This window comes from Zingiber officinale, chromosome 8A (assembly GCF_018446385.1).
Source record: "Zingiber officinale cultivar Zhangliang chromosome 8A, Zo_v1.1, whole genome shotgun sequence".
Lineage (NCBI taxonomy): Eukaryota > Viridiplantae > Streptophyta > Magnoliopsida > Zingiberales > Zingiberaceae > Zingiber > Zingiber officinale.
Genome location: NC_056000.1, coordinates 126,938,187 through 126,956,934, shown reverse-complemented (window position 1 = coordinate 126,956,934; position 18,748 = coordinate 126,938,187). Strand labels below are relative to the sequence as shown.

The following is an 18,748-nucleotide window of genomic DNA, read 5'->3' as shown; positions in this document are numbered from 1 at the left end:
GAGTAGTAGTTAGGTAACGGTCGCCCTTAGAGAGTAGTAGTAAGAAGGGTGGGTTGTTACAGTTGGTATCAGAGCAGTGTTCCATTCTCCAGCATCACACACACATCAGCATCATCCTCGCCGTCTCCAAGTAAGAAAGTATTTAAATCCTTTCTTTATTCTACTTTCCTTATTATTAACTGCAGTATAGAATACTTGTTTTTTTTTTTAGTACTAAAGTAAGATAGAAGATTTACTTTCCCTTTTCTTTATTCTTATTTATGTATGATTAGAAGGGTTAGAGAGAGGATACCAAGTCTTTTTCTTTGCATAATTAGATGTTAAGAAAAAGGATGACCCCGTACCGTTCGTACTGAGAACCAAGATCAGGAGAACGAAGAGCTTAGATTAACTGAGCCCAATCTCTCTGAAGTTGTTGCCTAACTCCAGAGACAAGTAGCAGAACAGCAGCAAGTGATTGCCAATCTGATAGCAAACCAACGAGCAGTTCCTCCCCCTCCTCCAGCTATCACTACAGAGGCTTCAGTGGTAATTGAGACTCCACCAGCTACCCAGGGAGCCGTCACAGCACCCCAGAGACCAGAAACTTATCTTATACAGTGGCTGAAGCTGAAACCAGAGAGCTTCTCAGGCACGACTGAGCCCTGGGATGCCCAGGCTTGGTTTAAAACACTAGAGAGCACTATGGAGCTTCTTAACTAGCCAGAAGTCGAGAAGGTCAAGTGCGCCTCTTTCTGCCTATCTGGAGATGCTCGTATATGGTGGGAGAGGATAAAGACCTAGAGAGCAGCCGATCAGATGAGCTGGGCAAATTTTCAGTTAGAGTTCTATGAAGAGTTGTATCACCAACAAGCACTATGAGAAGTTTATAGAGTTCAAGCCAACCAAGATAGAAGACAAGACAGTAGGGAGCCTGGAGCCCCAGTCAATTAAGTGCAGAAGAATAGAAAGAAGGTAAGAAAGAGGGGGTTCGAGTGGTCTGTGAATATCCCGAGGTATTCCCAGCAGATCTACCTGGACTACCTCCCAATAAATGAGCGGATTTGAGATTGAATTGGTTCCTAGAACCGGTCCAATTTCAAAAGCTCCGTATCGCATGTCTCCAGCAGAGCTGAAGGAGTTACAAGAACAACTACAGGAGTTACTTGACAAAGGCTTCATTCGCCCTAGTCATTCACCCCGAGGAGCTCCAGAGTTGTTCGTTAAGAAGAAAGACGGATCCGTGCTAATGTGCATAGATTTCAGAACGCTGAGTAAAGTAGCAGTTAAGGACAAGTACCCTCATTCCAGAATAGATGATCTATATGATCAGCTAAAAAGGGCAATAGTGTTCTCTAAAATAGACCTACGCTCTGGGTATCATCAGTTGGAAGTGAAAGAAAGTGATACACCCAGAACAATTTCCAGGACCAGATATGGACACTACAAATTTGTAGTCATGCCTTTTGGAGTGACTAATGCACTTGCAGTCTTCATGGACTTAATGAACAGAGTGTTCAGAGAATACCTTGACAAATTTATCATCGTATTTGTCGACAACATTCTAGTCTATTCAAGAACCCCAGAGGAGCATGACACGCACTTGAGGATAGTATTGCAGACCCTTCAGCAAAAGTAACTTTATGCTAAATTCTCAAAGTGCGAATTCTGGTTAAATCAGGTGGCGTTTTTTAGGTCACATTATTTCTAAAGAAGGTATTCAAGTGGATCCAGCCAAAGTGGAAGCGGTCAACAACTGGGGTGGACCCAAGAACGTCAGAGAGATCAGAAGCTTCCTTGGTTTAGCTGGGTACTACAGGAAGTTCGTGGAGGACTTTTCCAGGATAGTCTCTCCACTAACAACCCTCACCAGAAAGAACAAGAGATTCGAATGGTCAAATAAATGTCAGCAGAGTTTCCAAGAGCTAAAGAAGAGATTGATCAGTGCTTCCATTCTGACTGTTCCACAGAGTGACAAGAGTTTCGACATCTACAGTGATGCTTCCAAGATGGGCTTAGGAGCTGTACTCATGCAAGAAGGAAAAGTCATAGCTTATGCTTCCAGACAACTCAAAGATTATGAGAAGAACTACCCTACTCATGATCTTGAGCTAGCAGCTGTGGTTTTTGCACTTAAACTCTGGCGACATTATTTGTATGGAGTTCAGTGTAGAATCTTCACAGATCATCAGAGTCTTAAGTACTTCTTCACTCAGAAGGACTTAAACATGAGACAGCGCAGGTGGCTGGAGTTGGTCAAAGATTACGACTGTGAAATCCTCTACCACCCAGGCAAAGCTAACAAAGTGGCAGATGCACTCAGCAGAAAATCCAGTGCATCCCTGATGTCTTTGTCATCATTAGCCCTGCTACTGCAGAAGGAGTTGTCGGATTTTGGACTTGAAATTATTGAAGGGCAACTCTCTGCATTGACCTTAGAGTCCACATTGCTTGAGGAGATACAGAGAAAGCAAAGTGAAGATCCAGACATCCTGAAAATCAAGCAAGGGTTACAGAAAGAAGACAAATCAGAGTTTCGAGTAACAGACAGTGGGATTCTTTATCAGGGGAGTCGCATTTGCGTGCCCCATGATGAAGAACTGAGGAAGAAGATTTTAGAAGAAGCTCATAGCATACCATACTCTATGCATCCTGGTTCTACCAAGATGTACCAAGATGTGAAACAGAGGTTCTGGTGGTTAGGACTCAAAAGAGACGTTGCTAAATATGTCAGTACCTGTCTGACATGCCAGAGAGTCAAAGCAGAACACCAGAGACCAGGAGAAGTTCTTCAGCCTCTTCCAATACTAAAGTGGAAATGGGAAGACATATCCATGGACTTCATAACAGGCCTTCCAAGAACTACAAAGGGATATGATGCAATATGGGTAATAGTAGATTGATTGACTAAGTCAGCCTATTTCCTAGCCATCAAGGTGTCCCACTCCATAGAGCAGTTGGCACAACTATACGTTAAGGAGGTGATCAGACTTCATGAAGTTCCTAAATTTATCGTTTCTGATAGAGATGGGCGTTTCACCTCACACTTTTGGGAGTGCGTTCACAATGCACTAGGCACCAAACTCAAGTTCAACACAGCTTTTGATGTGCGTAGATTATATACTCTTTTATGCATGTTTTTACGCACATTTACATACTTTGAGCATGCTTGATCTATGCATTTTTATACTTCCAGCTTTCCTTTTAGCATATTTACTCTTTTGGTTCGGAGATCTGCTTTTTGTGCATTTTCTGTACACAGGAGTTGATTTGGTGAAGAATCTACATCTTTGGGCATGCATTGGAGGAAACGAAGGGGGAAAGCACCGGGCCGTGTACCTTACACGGCCATGCACTGGGATGGAGCTCGGGCCGTGTGGAGTTTGGCACCAACAGAAGAGGGAGATGACATGGCCGTGTGAACCTCGCACGGCCGTGTCAAGATTTGAAGCCAACCAGAGCAGAAAGGGAGTATTGCAAGAGGGAACCGGCAACTTTCTACATGTTTGGAAATTGAGGAATAAGGATTGGTGAACCATTTACATTCAAGAAATCTTACAAAGAAACCGAAACTCCTAGAATTTTCCTTTATCATAACCCAAAACACTAAACTCTTGTTTGTTGATCTCTAATATTAGATTTGTTTACCTTTACTTTGCTTTTGAATCGATTGGATAGTTGTTTAGCTAATTCGCTTTGAGACATTTCTAGTGCTTATTCCAGTCCCTGTGGATACGATAATCTTTTATATTACTTGCGACATTTCCGTACACTTGTGGGAGCGTAACAAGTTTTTGGCGCCGTTGCCGGGGACTGCGCTATAACATTAGGAATTATCAATTGAGTTAGACTAAACATAACTTTTCTTTCTTTCTTTTGATTTGCATAGTTATAACTAATTGTTAGAATTATGTTTTCAAAAGTTTTTCCTTTCTTGAATAACATTCTTGACAATTCTTTTTGTTGCAATTCTAATTCTAACTTTGCATTCTTGATTTCTAGTACTCTAATCTAACTTTTCTCTGTTTTCTCTTTTGATCTTGTTTCTTTCTTCTTTTCTTTTGTAAACATATCTTGCAAATTTTTAGCAGATGAATTATTCTAGACATTTTTCTTTTTCCTTTTATCTTTTCTTTCTTGTTTTCATTATGCACTTTCTTTCTTGCAATTTAAATTCTGCATTCGCTTTCTTGCTTTTCATATTGCATTTTATTTATTGTTTTTGATTTTTGATAATTTTCTTTTTCTTCTTGAATATCCATGAGCACTAACATGTCAAGCAGGACCACGAGAAATTTTTCTACACCCTTTTCTGCAAGATTTTTATCTCCCATTGTGCAACCTCAAATTGAAGTAGAAAGTTTCCAACTAGACCCAGAGATAATTTTCATGATACAAGGTCACAAATTTGGAGGAGAAGTATCAGAAAGTCCTTATCTGCATCTTGAAACATTTTTAGAGATTTGTGATTTGGTGAAATGTGAAGGAGTATCGACAAATGCGTTCGATTGATGACATTTCCTTTCAATTATCAAGGATAAAGCAAGGACTTGGCTATATTCTCTCGTCCTCAAAGCATCACAAGTTGGGAACAATTGGAGAAGCAATTTCGAATCATTTTTTCCTCCAAGTAGAACGGTGTACATGAGGAATTACATAACAAATTTTTCTCAGGCATATGGAGAATCATTATTTGAAGCATGGGATAGATTCAAGAGTCTTCAAAGACAGTGCCCTCATCATGGTTTTGAAAAATGGTTGATTTTGCACATATTCTATGGGGGAATTTCTTTCTCAGACAAGACTTTATTGGATTCATCAGCTGGAGGTTCTTTTATGGACAAAAGTGTAGATGAAGCTTATTCGTTAATTGATCAAGTGACATTGAACCTCCATGAATGGTCGAACAAAAGTTGGATGGAATTTCCCTCAGATATTCAAAAAGTGCAAGCTATAAATGTAAGAGAGCCTGTCAAACAAAATGAAATTCAACCACCTAAAAATGTTGAAATTCACAAGTCACAGAGTGAGGAGTTCAAACATTTGGGGGCAAAGCTTGATAGTATTGTTTCAAAATGGTTTAAAGAAGATCCCCCTCCTACACAGTCAAGATCCAATGAAAAGTGTGATGATGTGGGGTTGAGAAGTGGCAAAAATCATGAAGAACTTTTGAAGAATGACATGTTTAGAATTGAGGAGAAGAATAATAGAAGATCACAAGAACTCAATTCCATTTATCTAGGAAGTTCCCAAAGGCCAGAAGTACCTTTCCCTCAACGATTAATCACACCAGCATTAGATAAGCAAGTTGGACCTCCTCCAAAAGCTCAAAGGGAATTTGGGAAAAAGGGAGTTCAGTCTTTCCCAGGACCTTCACTAAGGGTTCCTTTTCCACAAAGGTTAGTGGGGGTCAATGAAAATAAAGACTTCGGCAAATCCTGTGACACTAATATGGTTGAGTGTAGATTTTTGAATATATATGAAGATGAAGATTTTTCAGATGAGGATTTTATTGATAATGTAGTGGTAAATAAGTTTTCAGATCTATCTCAAAATTTTATAAGGTGTTATAGTGACATCGAATTTTCAGATGATGAATGTGATGTGGTAGATCAACTTAAAACTGCAAGTGAAGTTATTGATCCTCTTGTTATTGATTCTCCTATTGAGGACATAGATGTTGGTTTATTTTTTGATGTATGTGTTGATGATGATGATATGGAAGAATGTGTAGGGAGCTGTGTTGTGGAAGCAGCATCTCAAGGATCACCACCTTTGTCAAGACAACCCTTAGAGGTTTTAAGAATTGATCATGTTGTGGAACAATGTGTAGGGACTTATACAGAGATAGTAGAGTCTCGAGAATCACCATCATTGATATCATCAACACCTAAGCTAGAGCCAGAACCATCATTTGATTCAGAGGAAGTCACATCTACATGTTTAGAAATTTCAGGTATTTCTCAACAAAGTAAGGTTAGTATTTCTTGTGATCTTTTGGAAAACTTTATGGAGGTACCTATAATTGACTTTGTTGGATGTGATTCAGTTTTTATTACTTATTCATCTTATCTTGATATGGTTCTAGCTCTATACTATATAACATGCTTGTGGGAGATTTGTTTTTCTTTTGGATGTGCAGATTTCACATGGGCCAATAATTGGAAGCTCAATCTGAACCGTCTTCGACCACCTGAAAAAATTTCCAAGAAGACGAAGATGGAGAGAGCGTTACTTCAATTTTTAATGCCAATGTTTAAAGCTCTCTCCATAATAAGAACCCTTGGTAAGAAGGTTCTAAAATATCTTACCCCTCCAAGAGCAAGATTTAGATGAATCTAATGAGGTGGTCGAGCTAATGACCTTAAACAAGCGCTTCTTGGGAGGCAACCCAAGTTCATTTTCCTTGTTTTCATTCATGTCTTTAGTTCTTTCTAGTTTCATTTCTGAACATGTATCCTCTACTTAATTTTTCTTGTCTATCTTATTTTTGTAGAATTCAAAGTTGTGGAGGAATGTGAGTATTAGATGGAGGAGTATCTTTAAAAAAAAAAACATGAATGTCAACCATTTGGAGCTCATCACTTGGTAACTTCTCTTAAAATCTCCTCCACATTGTTTTTAGTTTTCATTGGGACAATGAAAAATTTAAGTCTGGGGGGGTGCAGTAGATGCATTTGATTTGCTTTGTTTGTTTTTGTTTTTGCTTATGTTTTGCATTTTGTTTTGATTTTTTGTGGCATACATCTTGAGAACATCAAATCTTCACTTATATGCTTTCTTAGATTCAAGTGAAATGTTAGCACGATTATTGTCTTGATTCATGATGTTCGAATGATGCTAGTAGTAAACTTTGTGTAGTTCTTTTTTCTATCTTGGGAAGCATTAATAAGTTAAGAATCTTATGGTGATGAGTTTTAGTTTTGGTTCAACCTTAAGGATTTTATCTTCACTACACTTGTGCTTGATGCTTGAATAGTTGATGTCATTGAAATAGTCATGATTCATCTTGTTTGCTTAGTACTTGGTTTCCATGGTTCACCAATCTCTATTTCTTCGGGTTTTCTTCCTAGATTCATGGAGTAGATCTTGTATTCTAGGATTAAGGGAGTATTTGTATGATGGATTGATGTAATCTCTTATGGATTTGCCATTTTCTTGTTTCAATGACATTATCTTGCTTGTATCAATTAGATCTTGAATGATTGATGGTGGTTTGTGCTTAATTCTCATTCTTGATTGCTTGTTTGGATTTCTTATGGACTTGGTAAAGATAAACTCTCACTCGATCATCCGAGGGATCCACGTGACAGGTGCAAGCCCGTGTAAGGACGTTTGAGAGATAATCTTGAAGAGGAAATAGGAATATTCAAGAGAGTAGGATGGATTCTATGATTAGCTTCTTGTATCTTTATAGGTTAATAAGTTGTGGGTTTCTATGTTGATATCCGAGGAAGGCATAGTAATAGGTGCGCTTCTGTGTAAGGACAACGTAAGTTCATGTCTAATTAGTCCTATTTAGATACATTTCTCAGTCCTTAGCCGGTTGTCTATTGCAAGAGGGAACCGGCAACTTTCTACATGTTTGGAAATTGAGGAATAAGGATTGGTGAACCATTTACATTCAAGAAATCTTACAAAGAAATCGAAACTCCTAGAATTTCCCTTTATCATAACCCAAAACACTAAACTCTTGTTTGTTGATCTCTAATATTAGATTTGTTTACCTTTACTTTGCTTTTGAATCGATTGGATAGTTGTTTAGCTAATTCGCTTTGAAACATTTCTAGTGCTTATTCCAGTCCCTGTGGATACGATAATCTTTTATATTACTTGCGACATTTCCGTACACTTGCGGGAGCGTAACAGCTTTCCATCCACAGACTGATGGACAGACAGAGCGAGTAAATCAGATTTTAGAAGATATGCTTAGAGCTTGTGCGCTGGATTTCAAAGGAAGTTGGTGAAAGTATCTATGCTTAACTGAGTTTGCCTACAACAATAGTTATCAGGCGACCATCAAGATGGCATCATATGAGGCACTGTATGGCAGGAAGTGCAGATCACCCCTTTGCTGGCAAGAAGCAGGTGAGAGAAAAGAAATAGAAGTAGAGCTGGGCATTCAGACAGAGCTGATAGATGAGACTACTCAGGCGATCCAGAAAATCAGACAGAGAATTGAGATTGCCCAGAGCAGACAGAAGAGTTATGCTGACACACGCCGTAGGCCACTGGAATTCCAAGTAGGAGATTCAGTTTTTCTCAAGGTCGCTCCTATGAAGGGAATGATGAGATTTGGCAAGAAGGGAAAATTAAGTCCTCACTATGTAGGACCTTACCTGATCATAGAGAGGATTGGGAAAGTAGCTTACAAGTTGGACTTACCACAAGACATGTCAGCAATACACAATGTATTTCATGTCTCGATGCTAAAGAAGTGTCTCCATGACCCGAGCCAAGTGATTCAGCCTCAGTCAGTGCAGATCCAAGAGGATCTTAGTTATGAGAGCAGACCTACACAGATAGTGGACAGAGCAATCAAGAGATTGAGAAACAAAGAAGTACCACTAGTGAAGGTCGTCTGGCAGAACCAGAAGCACGAGGAAATCACTTGGGAGCGGGAGGACAGTATGAGACAGAAGTATCCAGAGCTATTCTAAGTTCAAGGACGAACTTTTTATAAGGTATAGGGGATTGTAACGACCCAATTTTCCCTATTTCGAGTTCCAAATGTCCATAAAAATATTTGAAAATGCTTTTAAAATATTCTAGAGATTTTTAGAAATTTTTAGAGTATTTTTACGCAATTTTTGGAGGTCGTTTAGTATATTTACAAAAAGAAAGAAATTTTGAGAAAAACTGTTGAAGACGAGGTTCGAACCCACGACCTCGGGTTGGACTGACCCAAGCAAAACCAGCCCAACCAGCTGAGCTACACGGTTTTGTTAACCTTATATGGAGAGAATTAAGTTTATAGCATAGTTTTGATTAAACTCGAATATAAGAAAGGAATTAGGTTTTGATTTTTCCAGAAAATCAAAACAATACCTCTCAAAATTCCTCACCTCTCTCGCGCGACAGCGGCGGCTCGGGCGGAAAATACACCAAGGCGACGGTGTCTTCTCTCTTGGTGGAAAATCGAAGAAGCAAGCATTAGGGCTTGATTTCTGGTGGTCGGCCAAGGTCCAACCCGAGGAGCTCTATCCATCTTCACGAGTTCTTCGTCGAGGAGGGCACGGGGACACAAGGGAATCGCCGAAGGATTGAGCTGCCCGAACCCTAGAAGCCTTCTTCCTCTCCTTTCCGGTTGTAAGTGCAAGAACAAGGGGTAAGTACTACTCACTTGTGGTAGGAGTAGTTCCGAAATTGTTTCTTTCTTTTCCTTGCCGAGCGTGAACAGATTCTCATTGATTCGTTTAAGCATTTCGGTTGGGTTTTCTTTGCTAAGCACAGCATGTTTAAGAAGTATTTGTTTTTAGGTTATGACCTTGATGATCATGCTCTGTTTCGGGTAGACTGCAATGGTTTCTTGTGTAATGTTCGGAGTCTTTTTCATGACCAATACATTGTTGTTATGTTGAGCTCAGATTGATATGAGTTGACTACAGAATTTCCGAACAGATTAGAAGGAATAGGTTTAGGTGTAGTAGCAAAAGTTTTCATTGTTTCGTCTTTTGAAAGTGCATGTTTGCAATTATAGAAGTGCTTTAGTTAGTTTTTGTAGCTTTGCATTGCTTCGGATTAATGTAGACGGAATTGTTCAGTTTGATCTTGCTGTGACATCATGTTTCGGTTAAAACAAAAGTGCATGTTTTCAACCATGTTAATGTCCAAAGTAAAAGATAGATTTTTGCATATTACGAACATGATAAAATGAGTTCTTACCATGCAAAGTGTTGTGCCGTGAGTTCTTGCTTGGGTTTGCTATTGAACAGGACTATGAGTTAGGGTTTTTCCCTTTTATTCCTTACCTTCTGTAGCCTACCTATTGAGCATGCTATTTATTGTCTGAGTTTAATTGTATAGAGGAAGTTTAGCTCTTGAGTGTAGTATCCGTGTATGTCCACCTGCTACCATAAATTCCAACAAGTTCATTTTCTTGTTTTGGCCGAGCAAATGGGCATAAACAGCCCTTAGTTAATAGTAGGTAGTTCTGGGTTTTGTTTGCTACCTCCATGAACGTGAACAGCCCTGCACGGTTAGTTTCCCTTGCCACTAAATGAGCATGCACAACTTAGTATACTAGTAAGTTTGGATAGATTATTTGTTACTATTTTAAGGGCAAGAATAACCTTGTTATAACAGTTCAGAGTTAGTTTATTTTGCCCTACTTTACATCATGTATAGAAAGCTCAAAGTTGCATTCTTTTGCCCTATTTTACAGCATGTATAGGAAGCTCAAAGTTGCATTCTTTTGCCCGATTTTACAGCATATATAGGAAGCTCAAAGTTGTATTCTTTTGCCCTATTTTACAGCATGTATAGAAAGCTCAAAGTTGCATTCTTTTGCCCTATTTTACAGCATGTTTAGAAAGCTTAAAGTTACTTTCTTTTGCTCTATTTTATAGTATGATTAGTAAGCTTAAAGTTGCTTTCTTTGCTCTATTTTATAGCATGATTAGTAAGTTTAAAGTTACTTTCTTTGCTCTATTTTATAGCATGATTAATAAGCTTAAAGCTACTTTCTTTTGCTCTATTTTATAGCATGATTAGTAAATCAGATTTGCTTTCCTTTGCCTTGTTTTATAACGTGCTTAGAGAGTTCAGATCTGCTTCCCTTGTGTTATTTTCATGTAGCATGCTTGGTTAGTTGTAATCCTACACTTGTTAGATATATCTACAGGATTCTAATAAACTCTAATAAAGGATTATGAGAAGTGTGAGTAAAGAAAAAGACCGATGTCTAGTTAAAAAGAGATAACAAGTAAACTAAAGTAAGAGGCTAGTACCCGACTTCCAAGGTTATCGTTAAACAAATCCAGGTGACCAATTCCAAGGTCTTGGCCCTGGTAAGACCAAGATCTTTACCTTATAGGACTAGAGGCTCGCTACCTCAGTCACTATTAGAGAGCGCGCAAAACAAAGATGGTACTAAGCCTGGGCCCAAAGAAGAAGAAAAGAAAAGAAGAACAAGAAGAAAAAAGTGAAAGAGAAATTAAAAGATTAATTTCTAGTATAAGAAAAGTATGAAGAATAAGAAGAAGAAAGTGAAAGAAAAATTAAAAGATTAATTTCTAGTATAAGGATATAAGAAAATGAAACAAGTTTATGCGTAGAATCAATAAAAGTTTAGTTCTTTAATTCTAAGCCTACAGTAGTAGTTTCATTACTTTCCTGTCAGTTAGTGAGCATGTTTAGTATTCAGTTTTATTTCTGTATACCATGAGTACATGCAGCTTTGCTTTAGCATTACAGTTTCAGTATTATTGCATTACTTTTATACACTTCGATGTTTTTGTGAGATAGATTAGTACTTACTAAGCGTTTTCGCTTATAGTTTTGTTTTCTTTCCTCCTACTGCAGATAAAGGACTAGCTAAGATATGAAAGGGAGGCGACAGGATGGTGGTGGTGATGAAGGTGTGTGATGTCTGGACTGTGGAGAGATCCAGAATTAGCTGACAAAACTGTTAAGACTTTCTGTTTAATTCTTTTATATTTCCTTAAGTGTTATTTTGAGTTGAGACTGTATTTAAGTTTATCCCGCACTTGTAAGTAGTTCACTTGTATTATTGGTGGAGTGATGTAGTTGGTTGCTTTTCTAGAGTAGTTTCTTTCTTTTACTGTTGGTTTATTTCTGCGTGGTTGTGAAAAATGTGTTCCAGCCGCCTGTGGCTGCGTATATATTGTTTGTATTATGGATTTGGTCACCGGTACAGGGGAGACTCTGCCGAAATTTTTCGGTAGGAATTCCTCTGGGGCCGTGATAAATCTAAGTGTTGCTAATATTAGCATAAGTGACACTAGTAAGTAGAGTAGTAGTTAGGTAACGGTCGCCCTTAGAGAGTAGTAGTAAGAAGGGTGGGTTGTTACATTTTATCCCTCTTCCATCTCTTCTCCATTCACACATATTCAACATAGAATATGTAGTCGTTGGTGGTGTGCAGCTGGCATGTTGCATGGCAGGTTAGCCTGGGTCCTATGTGGGCCCCTGATCCTAAATAATCGACTGTGTTGCCGGATTGAAACGACGCATTGCTAGGGGTGGGAAAAAATAATAAAATTTTGGTATACCGTACATACTGTATCAAAATTTATCAAATTATACCGATTTTATGGTATACCAAAAATTTCAGTATGATATTATACCGTATCAAAATTTTCTGTATTGGTATCCGTATATAATTTTTAGTGAAATTTTCGGTATATCATACCGATACCGAAAATTTACTCTAAACATCAGTATATCGAAATTTCGGTACGATATCAATATGAAAAATTTTGATACCATATTTTTTTAGCACGATAATAATATGTGGGTTGATGATTAAATATATCATACTAAATCACTCCTACGCCTTGCTTATTTATGTCCCTTCTATGTAGTTTCTATATTTCTATTGACGGATGGGAATGGGATTGGATCCACTATGGCGGGCTTCCTTCCTTAATGCTTTAATTTTTCTCATGAATTATTTTATATTTTTATTTGGCAAACTAAAGATAATAAAGAACCTACTTTATTATTCTTTGAGATAAGATAAAAATATATAAAAATAAAATATATATAATATATATGAATATTACATGTACTAAATGTCTACGAAAGAATAGAACTGAATTTGAAAAACATCCTCTCAAAATACCTCAACTTCAAACTAAAATTAATTTTAAATTTACCATAAAAAATCATAAAAGTTGTCATTAAATAACGATCCTTCGTCAGTCGACTATCACCTCGATATTATCTCCAAAAAACTATAAACAAACTTCCCATTGGATAGATAGTCGGTCGAATGCCTAGCCATTCCCGAATCTAGTCCCAAAGTTATCTCATGATGGGACAACAGAAGAAAATATAATCATTTGACTCTACATCTTACAGGCATAGGGAGTATAGCTTGTCACGTTCAAATGCCAATCTATCTGCTGTTCGCAATCACTGTGAGCAAGCATCCAATAGCAAAACTAGTGCTTGGGCAGCAGGCCAACTTTCCATACAATTAGCACCAAAGAGAAAGTTGTTGCTAGTGGCTGGAAAAATCGATAGGCATTGGCTGTCATTCTTCTCTGCTACAAACCATTCCAAAAGCTTTTTGTTGGGCTCCTTCTCGCTGCATAATTTGATTATGAATGTAGACCAACTTCTTGATCAAACAGAGGCCGACGATTTTGCATTGTCACTGCCCAAAATCTGCACCCTAAGGTAATGCTGATGCAACCAAGGAACACATAGGGAATCCTTCTTAGTTTGGATGTTTCATAATGTTCAACATAGTAAATCATTGTTTCATGCATGTAAGTCTCGAATGTTATAGCCACTTTCATCTTTAGATAAGCAAATAATCGCCCATGAGATTGGCGGATGCTTGATAGACCAAACAAAAGACTGACAAATTCCATAGAGCTTGTTCATCATCCCACTTGGAATGGGGAGAATAGATAACCAATAGCATTCAAGGCCTTACAACACTGATCTAACTAGCTCTAAGCAGCTCTCATAAGATAAAGTTTGTTTCAGCCAAAAGATAATCTTCTTAGTCACTGCATCAATAAAGGATCCGTAATTTGCAATCCAAAGCTTCGACGCAGCTAAAGGAACACCAAGGTACCTAAAGGGGAAGGCACTCTCTTGAAAATCCATAATTTGTAGAAGCTCACCTTTTATTCTCTCATCGGCACATGCCATGTACATATTGGACTTCAACGGGCTAGCTCGAAACCCCACTTTGTCACCAAACTCCTTCATAATAGGTGATCATAAAGATGGTGGATGCATCCGCCCTTGCAAACATTAAAAGATCATTAGCATATGCTAAAGGGGTGACTTGGGCCGCTTCACACATAGGATGGAAGTGAAAATCATATTGATCCGATGCTACATTCAATTGCCACAAGAATACCTCAAGCCAAAGCTAGAATAACAAAAGATAAAGCAAGTCGCCTTGCTGCAAGCCAAGCCGCCCACTAAAGAGGTCATATAAATCAGTATTAAGGCTAATAGAGTATGAAACCATGATGACACATTCGTGAATCTAATCATAGAATTATTGGAGAAAACTATAACCAACAAGAGCCGCCATAAGAAAAGCCTAATCCATAGTATAAAAATCCTTCCTCAAGTCCAGATCATGCATCCAGGGGAGATTCGTTTGTGTGCATATTTCTAAAGTAACTCTTGAGTTAGATGAATGTTCTCACCTATGGAACAACTTTGGACAAAAGTCGCTTATGTTGGATGATACAGTGCATGATAGTGGGGTCGGATAGCTGACGTGGTCGGAGGTCAAGCCCATGGAGTGGTCAGAAGTTAAGCCCACATGGTGGTCAGAAGTCAAGCCCACGTGGTGGTCAGAAGTCAAGCCTACATAATGGTCAGAAGTCCAACCTACGTGGTTGTCAAAGGTTCGAATTGCAGGAGGGTCCCGGTCGGGCCTAAGTGGTACTCCGGGGTTAGACCTGCACGTCGAGTAGGAATTTGGAAGGTAGGACATACATGTCGGGATTTACAGGATAAGACTCGCAGAGCAGGATAAGCGGACCAAAGACGTACATGTCAGGATATGCGAACTAAGGATTACAGGTCGGGATTTGCGGGATAAAACTCGCAGAGCAAGATAAGCGAACTAAAGACGTATAGGTCAGCATATGCGGACTAAGGATTACAGGTCGGGATTTGCGGGATAAGACTCGCAAAGCAGGAGAAGCGGACCAAAGACGTACAGGTCAGGAAATGCGGACTAAAGATTACAGGTCGGGATTTGCGGGATAAGACTCGCAGAGCAGGAGATGCAGACCAAAGACGTACAGGTCGGGATATGCGGACTAAAGTTTACAGTTTAAGGTAAACGGACTAAGGCTCACACACGGATCAAGGCGTACAGGTCAGGACAGGAGGATTAAGGCATACAGGTCAGGGCTTATGGGATACGGGTCCGGACTTACAGGATAAAATACGAAGTAGAGCTGTGTATACGGGACGGGACTTGAAGAACAACAAGAGAAGGCCTCGGTTGGCCGGGCGGTAGGCGTAGGTTTGGATCTACCGCGATAGACCGAATAGCAAATAAAGGGCGGGACGTACAGATCGAGATTTATAGGACAACAAACACAAGCTAGGGAATACGCCGGGAAACGTAGGTCTGTGCCTACAGGTCAAGATTTGCAGGTACAAGGACCCAGTCGAAGGTTAACGAACCGGGGTGAGCATACATTATACGATAATCAAGCTAGGGAATCGTAACAACCCGTCAGAGAATAATCATTGTCTGTCAGGGAATATGCTAACGATCTAGAGCTCGTTGCCCGTCGATCACTTATTAGACCTATAGGAGAACATCATATGTCACTCACCGCCAGACAAATCCTGACACCCGACATTCTCTGACACTTGTCAGACTCCAGAAGTACCCACTGCCATATAAAAAGGGAGGCTTTTTCCCTTACGCAGGTACACTCACTCGTCTTTTCGTACTCGTCTTTTACTTTTCGTCCTTTCACTGTGCTTCTGGAGAAAAAGTACCTGACTTGAGCGTCAGAGGGCCTGGCCTAGAGACTTTTTTCCTGGTTCTTGGTCTCTAACGTGAGGACGGTTTGTCTGAGTGTGTGCAGAACTCTCGCCTCATCATCCCAGTCATCACCCCCCTTCATCCGCTCATGGGAACACTTCCAGTAGGTGCCAGATCAACCAGGCGCCCCCGCGACTTTCCGTCAACACCAAGGACAACCCAGCCAGCCTCCGTCTGACTCAGCTTCCGGACAGGATCACCGGATCCAACAAACAATTCAAGACTCCCGCTAGTACTTTATATATCACTTTGTAAAAAATTATACAACAAGATATTGGCCGATAATCACTTACACGAGATGTATGATTGGATTTTGGAGCCAAGACCATCAGTGTGTGATTCAATTGTTTGAGTAGTTGCCCATATAGAAAAAATTCCTACATTGCATCTATGATTTCAACACCCATTGTGTCCCGAGTGGAGGTGTAGATTTTGGCATTGTATCCACCCAGATCCAGGGCATTATTCCTCACAATGCTAAAGACCGCAATCCATATCTCTTCAGCCGCATGCGTACTAGACAATCTACGGCCTCCCAACCCCTCACTATGTGGAGGTAAAATCTGCTCACTTATGCCCAATAGCTCCTAGAAATGTCCCTTAAACTCTGCTATGACCTCCTCTCCCCACAATAGAGTATGTTGGGCCACCTCTAAAGTTTGATTGGCCCGCAAAGCTTGCTCTGAAAATGGGAGAGCCGCCCCGACAAGTAGACTACGTCAGACGCGATCCGCCCACCAGGCACCAACGAATCTAATCTAATGCGTTCCACTTCGTGAGAGCTAATTTTAGGCCTATTTGAATGCTACTCCCTTCTCCCTCATCTTCAGCAGAACACCGACAAAGATCCAATTTTCCGGCCATGGCAGCGGCGAAGATCTGCTTCCAGGTACGCTTCTCGTGTTCTCTTCCCATTTTTTGGTCGCTCGTGGGATGACCTTTCGCCTTGCGCTGTAGCGGCCGGTCGATTCACTCCGCCGCAAGCTGAAAAAGCCCCTGTTTAAGGGAGACGCCAGGGTGCGCCGCCGCCGCGGCGCTGGGTGGTGGCGGAGGTCCGCCCTCCTCTTCTGGAAGCAGACCCATCAGGGCACTAGGGCAGCGGGGAGTCCAGCGTGCGGTGGCGCTCTCATCCCACGCAGTTGTGGCCCGTGTACATCACTGAGAGCAGCAGCGACGCCAGGAAGCCGAGGGCGGTGATGCTGCTGGCTGCAGCGGAGGTCGGAGCGGCGGTCGCGGCAGGGGTGGCCTATCGGAGACCAGTCGGCGGCACCAGTCTACATCCTCACCTGAATGAATCAAAGATCCTTCCTTCTTCCCCTTCTCTGGAATTATCAAAAAGATTACTTTTTTTTCTTCCCCTTTCGCGTTCGTAGATCTCTCGAATCCAGCGATCGATTGCTGAAGCCGAAGACGAACAGGTGAAGGCGTGGACCGGGAAAAAGGCAGCTTTTGCTGAAGCAAAGTTCTTGGCGTGGATCAGTGGATGCTTTCGTGCTTCATGATGACTTTCTAAATGGTTACTAATTGTCGTGTCGGAATCCGATAAAGTGCGAACTGGAGCTTTAAAACTTGAATTTTCAACCAAAATTTTCATAGTACATCTCTTCTATAATTTATCATTTATATAAAATACTAAAGAACATTTTGAAAAAAAAAAAGAAAAAAATATTATCAAGTGAGATAATAGAAGGATATCTTCTTCAAGAACTAATGATGAGGGAGAAAATAATATATGGAGCACTAATGAAAGAATAGATAGATGATCAACTAATTACAAAATGAGATGACAAAAAAGACATTACGTGTGAGGTCTTATATAGTAGCTCTAGATATGATTTTAGGATAAAGAATATAATAATAATAATTAATATGTAATTAAATGTAGTTATCATTGACATTAAATAAAGAGCACTATGAAAATTGAAAGGAGCAAAATCTAAAACAAAATTGTTAATAGTTGCATTGGAAGTTGCAAAATCTGAAACAAAATCTAAAGAGCACTAGAATGAAAAAGAGACTTGCTTTTCCCCCTCCCCTACACCCTCACCTCCTGGTCCCATCCATTTTTTAACTTTTATACCCCTTATTCAGCGTCTATGTTTTTTTTTACAAATTTTTATTTCTTTTTAATCAGTTTTTTTATCAAAATTTTTTTAACGGTTTTATTTTTTAATCAGTTCTTTTTATCATTTTTTTATCAATTTTATTCTTTTTAAATAATTTTTTATTATATATTTATCATGGTGAATAATATTTATTTAATATTAAAAAAATAGTATAATTTTTTAATATTTTATTTATTTTTTAATTATATATTTTCACATTCCACACATTCTCTTCCAGCTCCATCATATTATTTACCTTTATACTATTTTTTTTATTCCATTTTTTTTGTTTTTTATTAAGTATTTTCTCGGCAAGAATATCATATTTGTAATCTGAGATCGGATTCTATGTCCCTAATTTTCTCTGTCCCCGTATTCCACTCGTCGCCTCAGCCCACTATTGGCGACCTCTGGCCGTCGTCCCGACCAGAATTATACCCCTAGGGGGAAGGTGAACCCAGGAGGATCGCCATTGACACGATCAACATCGGTATTCGATCGAATCTGAGCAGGGACTCAGATCGACGGTGAAGGAAAGTCTACTTAGATCCGGCCAAATTTTGACGCTGATCGCGCCGATGCGACCTCACTACGTTCACCTTCCCCCTAGGAGATAATTTTAATCGAGGCGGCAACCGAGGGCCTCCGGCGGTGCCACCGACGATGGGCTGAGGCGACGAGTGGGAACAAGAGCAGGTGATATTGGAATAGAAGATTGATCTCTTATAATCTTTTATTTTTTTTTAAATAGTAGATTTTAGGGGTTATTATTTATAAAAAAATTTAAAAGTAAAATATGGATAAAAAATTTAAAAAAATGATGAAAAAATAATAAACAAAATTTATTAAAAAAATAAAATTAAAGAAGTAAATACAACTGAAAAAAATTTAAAGAAGTAAATAAAATTAGAAAAAAATAATTTGTTATTTAAAGGAA

General features: G+C 39.4%; 1 protein-coding gene and 1 non-coding gene across 2 annotated transcripts; one reads left to right on the top strand and one right to left on the bottom strand.

The window, feature by feature from the left end:
- Positions 1 to 4,619: 4,619 nt before the first annotated feature.
- Positions 4,620 to 4,727, bottom strand: LOC122013097. Its single transcript, XR_006120440.1, has one exon. It is a non-coding gene; the product is annotated as a small nucleolar RNA R71 (small nucleolar RNA).
- An 11,535-nt stretch (positions 4,728 to 16,262) lies between these two features.
- On the top strand, positions 16,263 to 17,059 carry LOC122012785. The gene is made up of 2 exons (XM_042569426.1): positions 16,263 to 16,595; positions 16,664 to 17,059. Exons 1-2 carry the CDS (start codon positions 16,509 to 16,511, stop codon positions 16,901 to 16,903), a joined length of 327 nt encoding a protein of 108 aa, XP_042425360.1. The 5' UTR covers positions 16,263 to 16,508; the 3' UTR covers positions 16,904 to 17,059.
- The last annotated feature ends 1,689 nt before the right edge of the window (positions 17,060 to 18,748 follow it).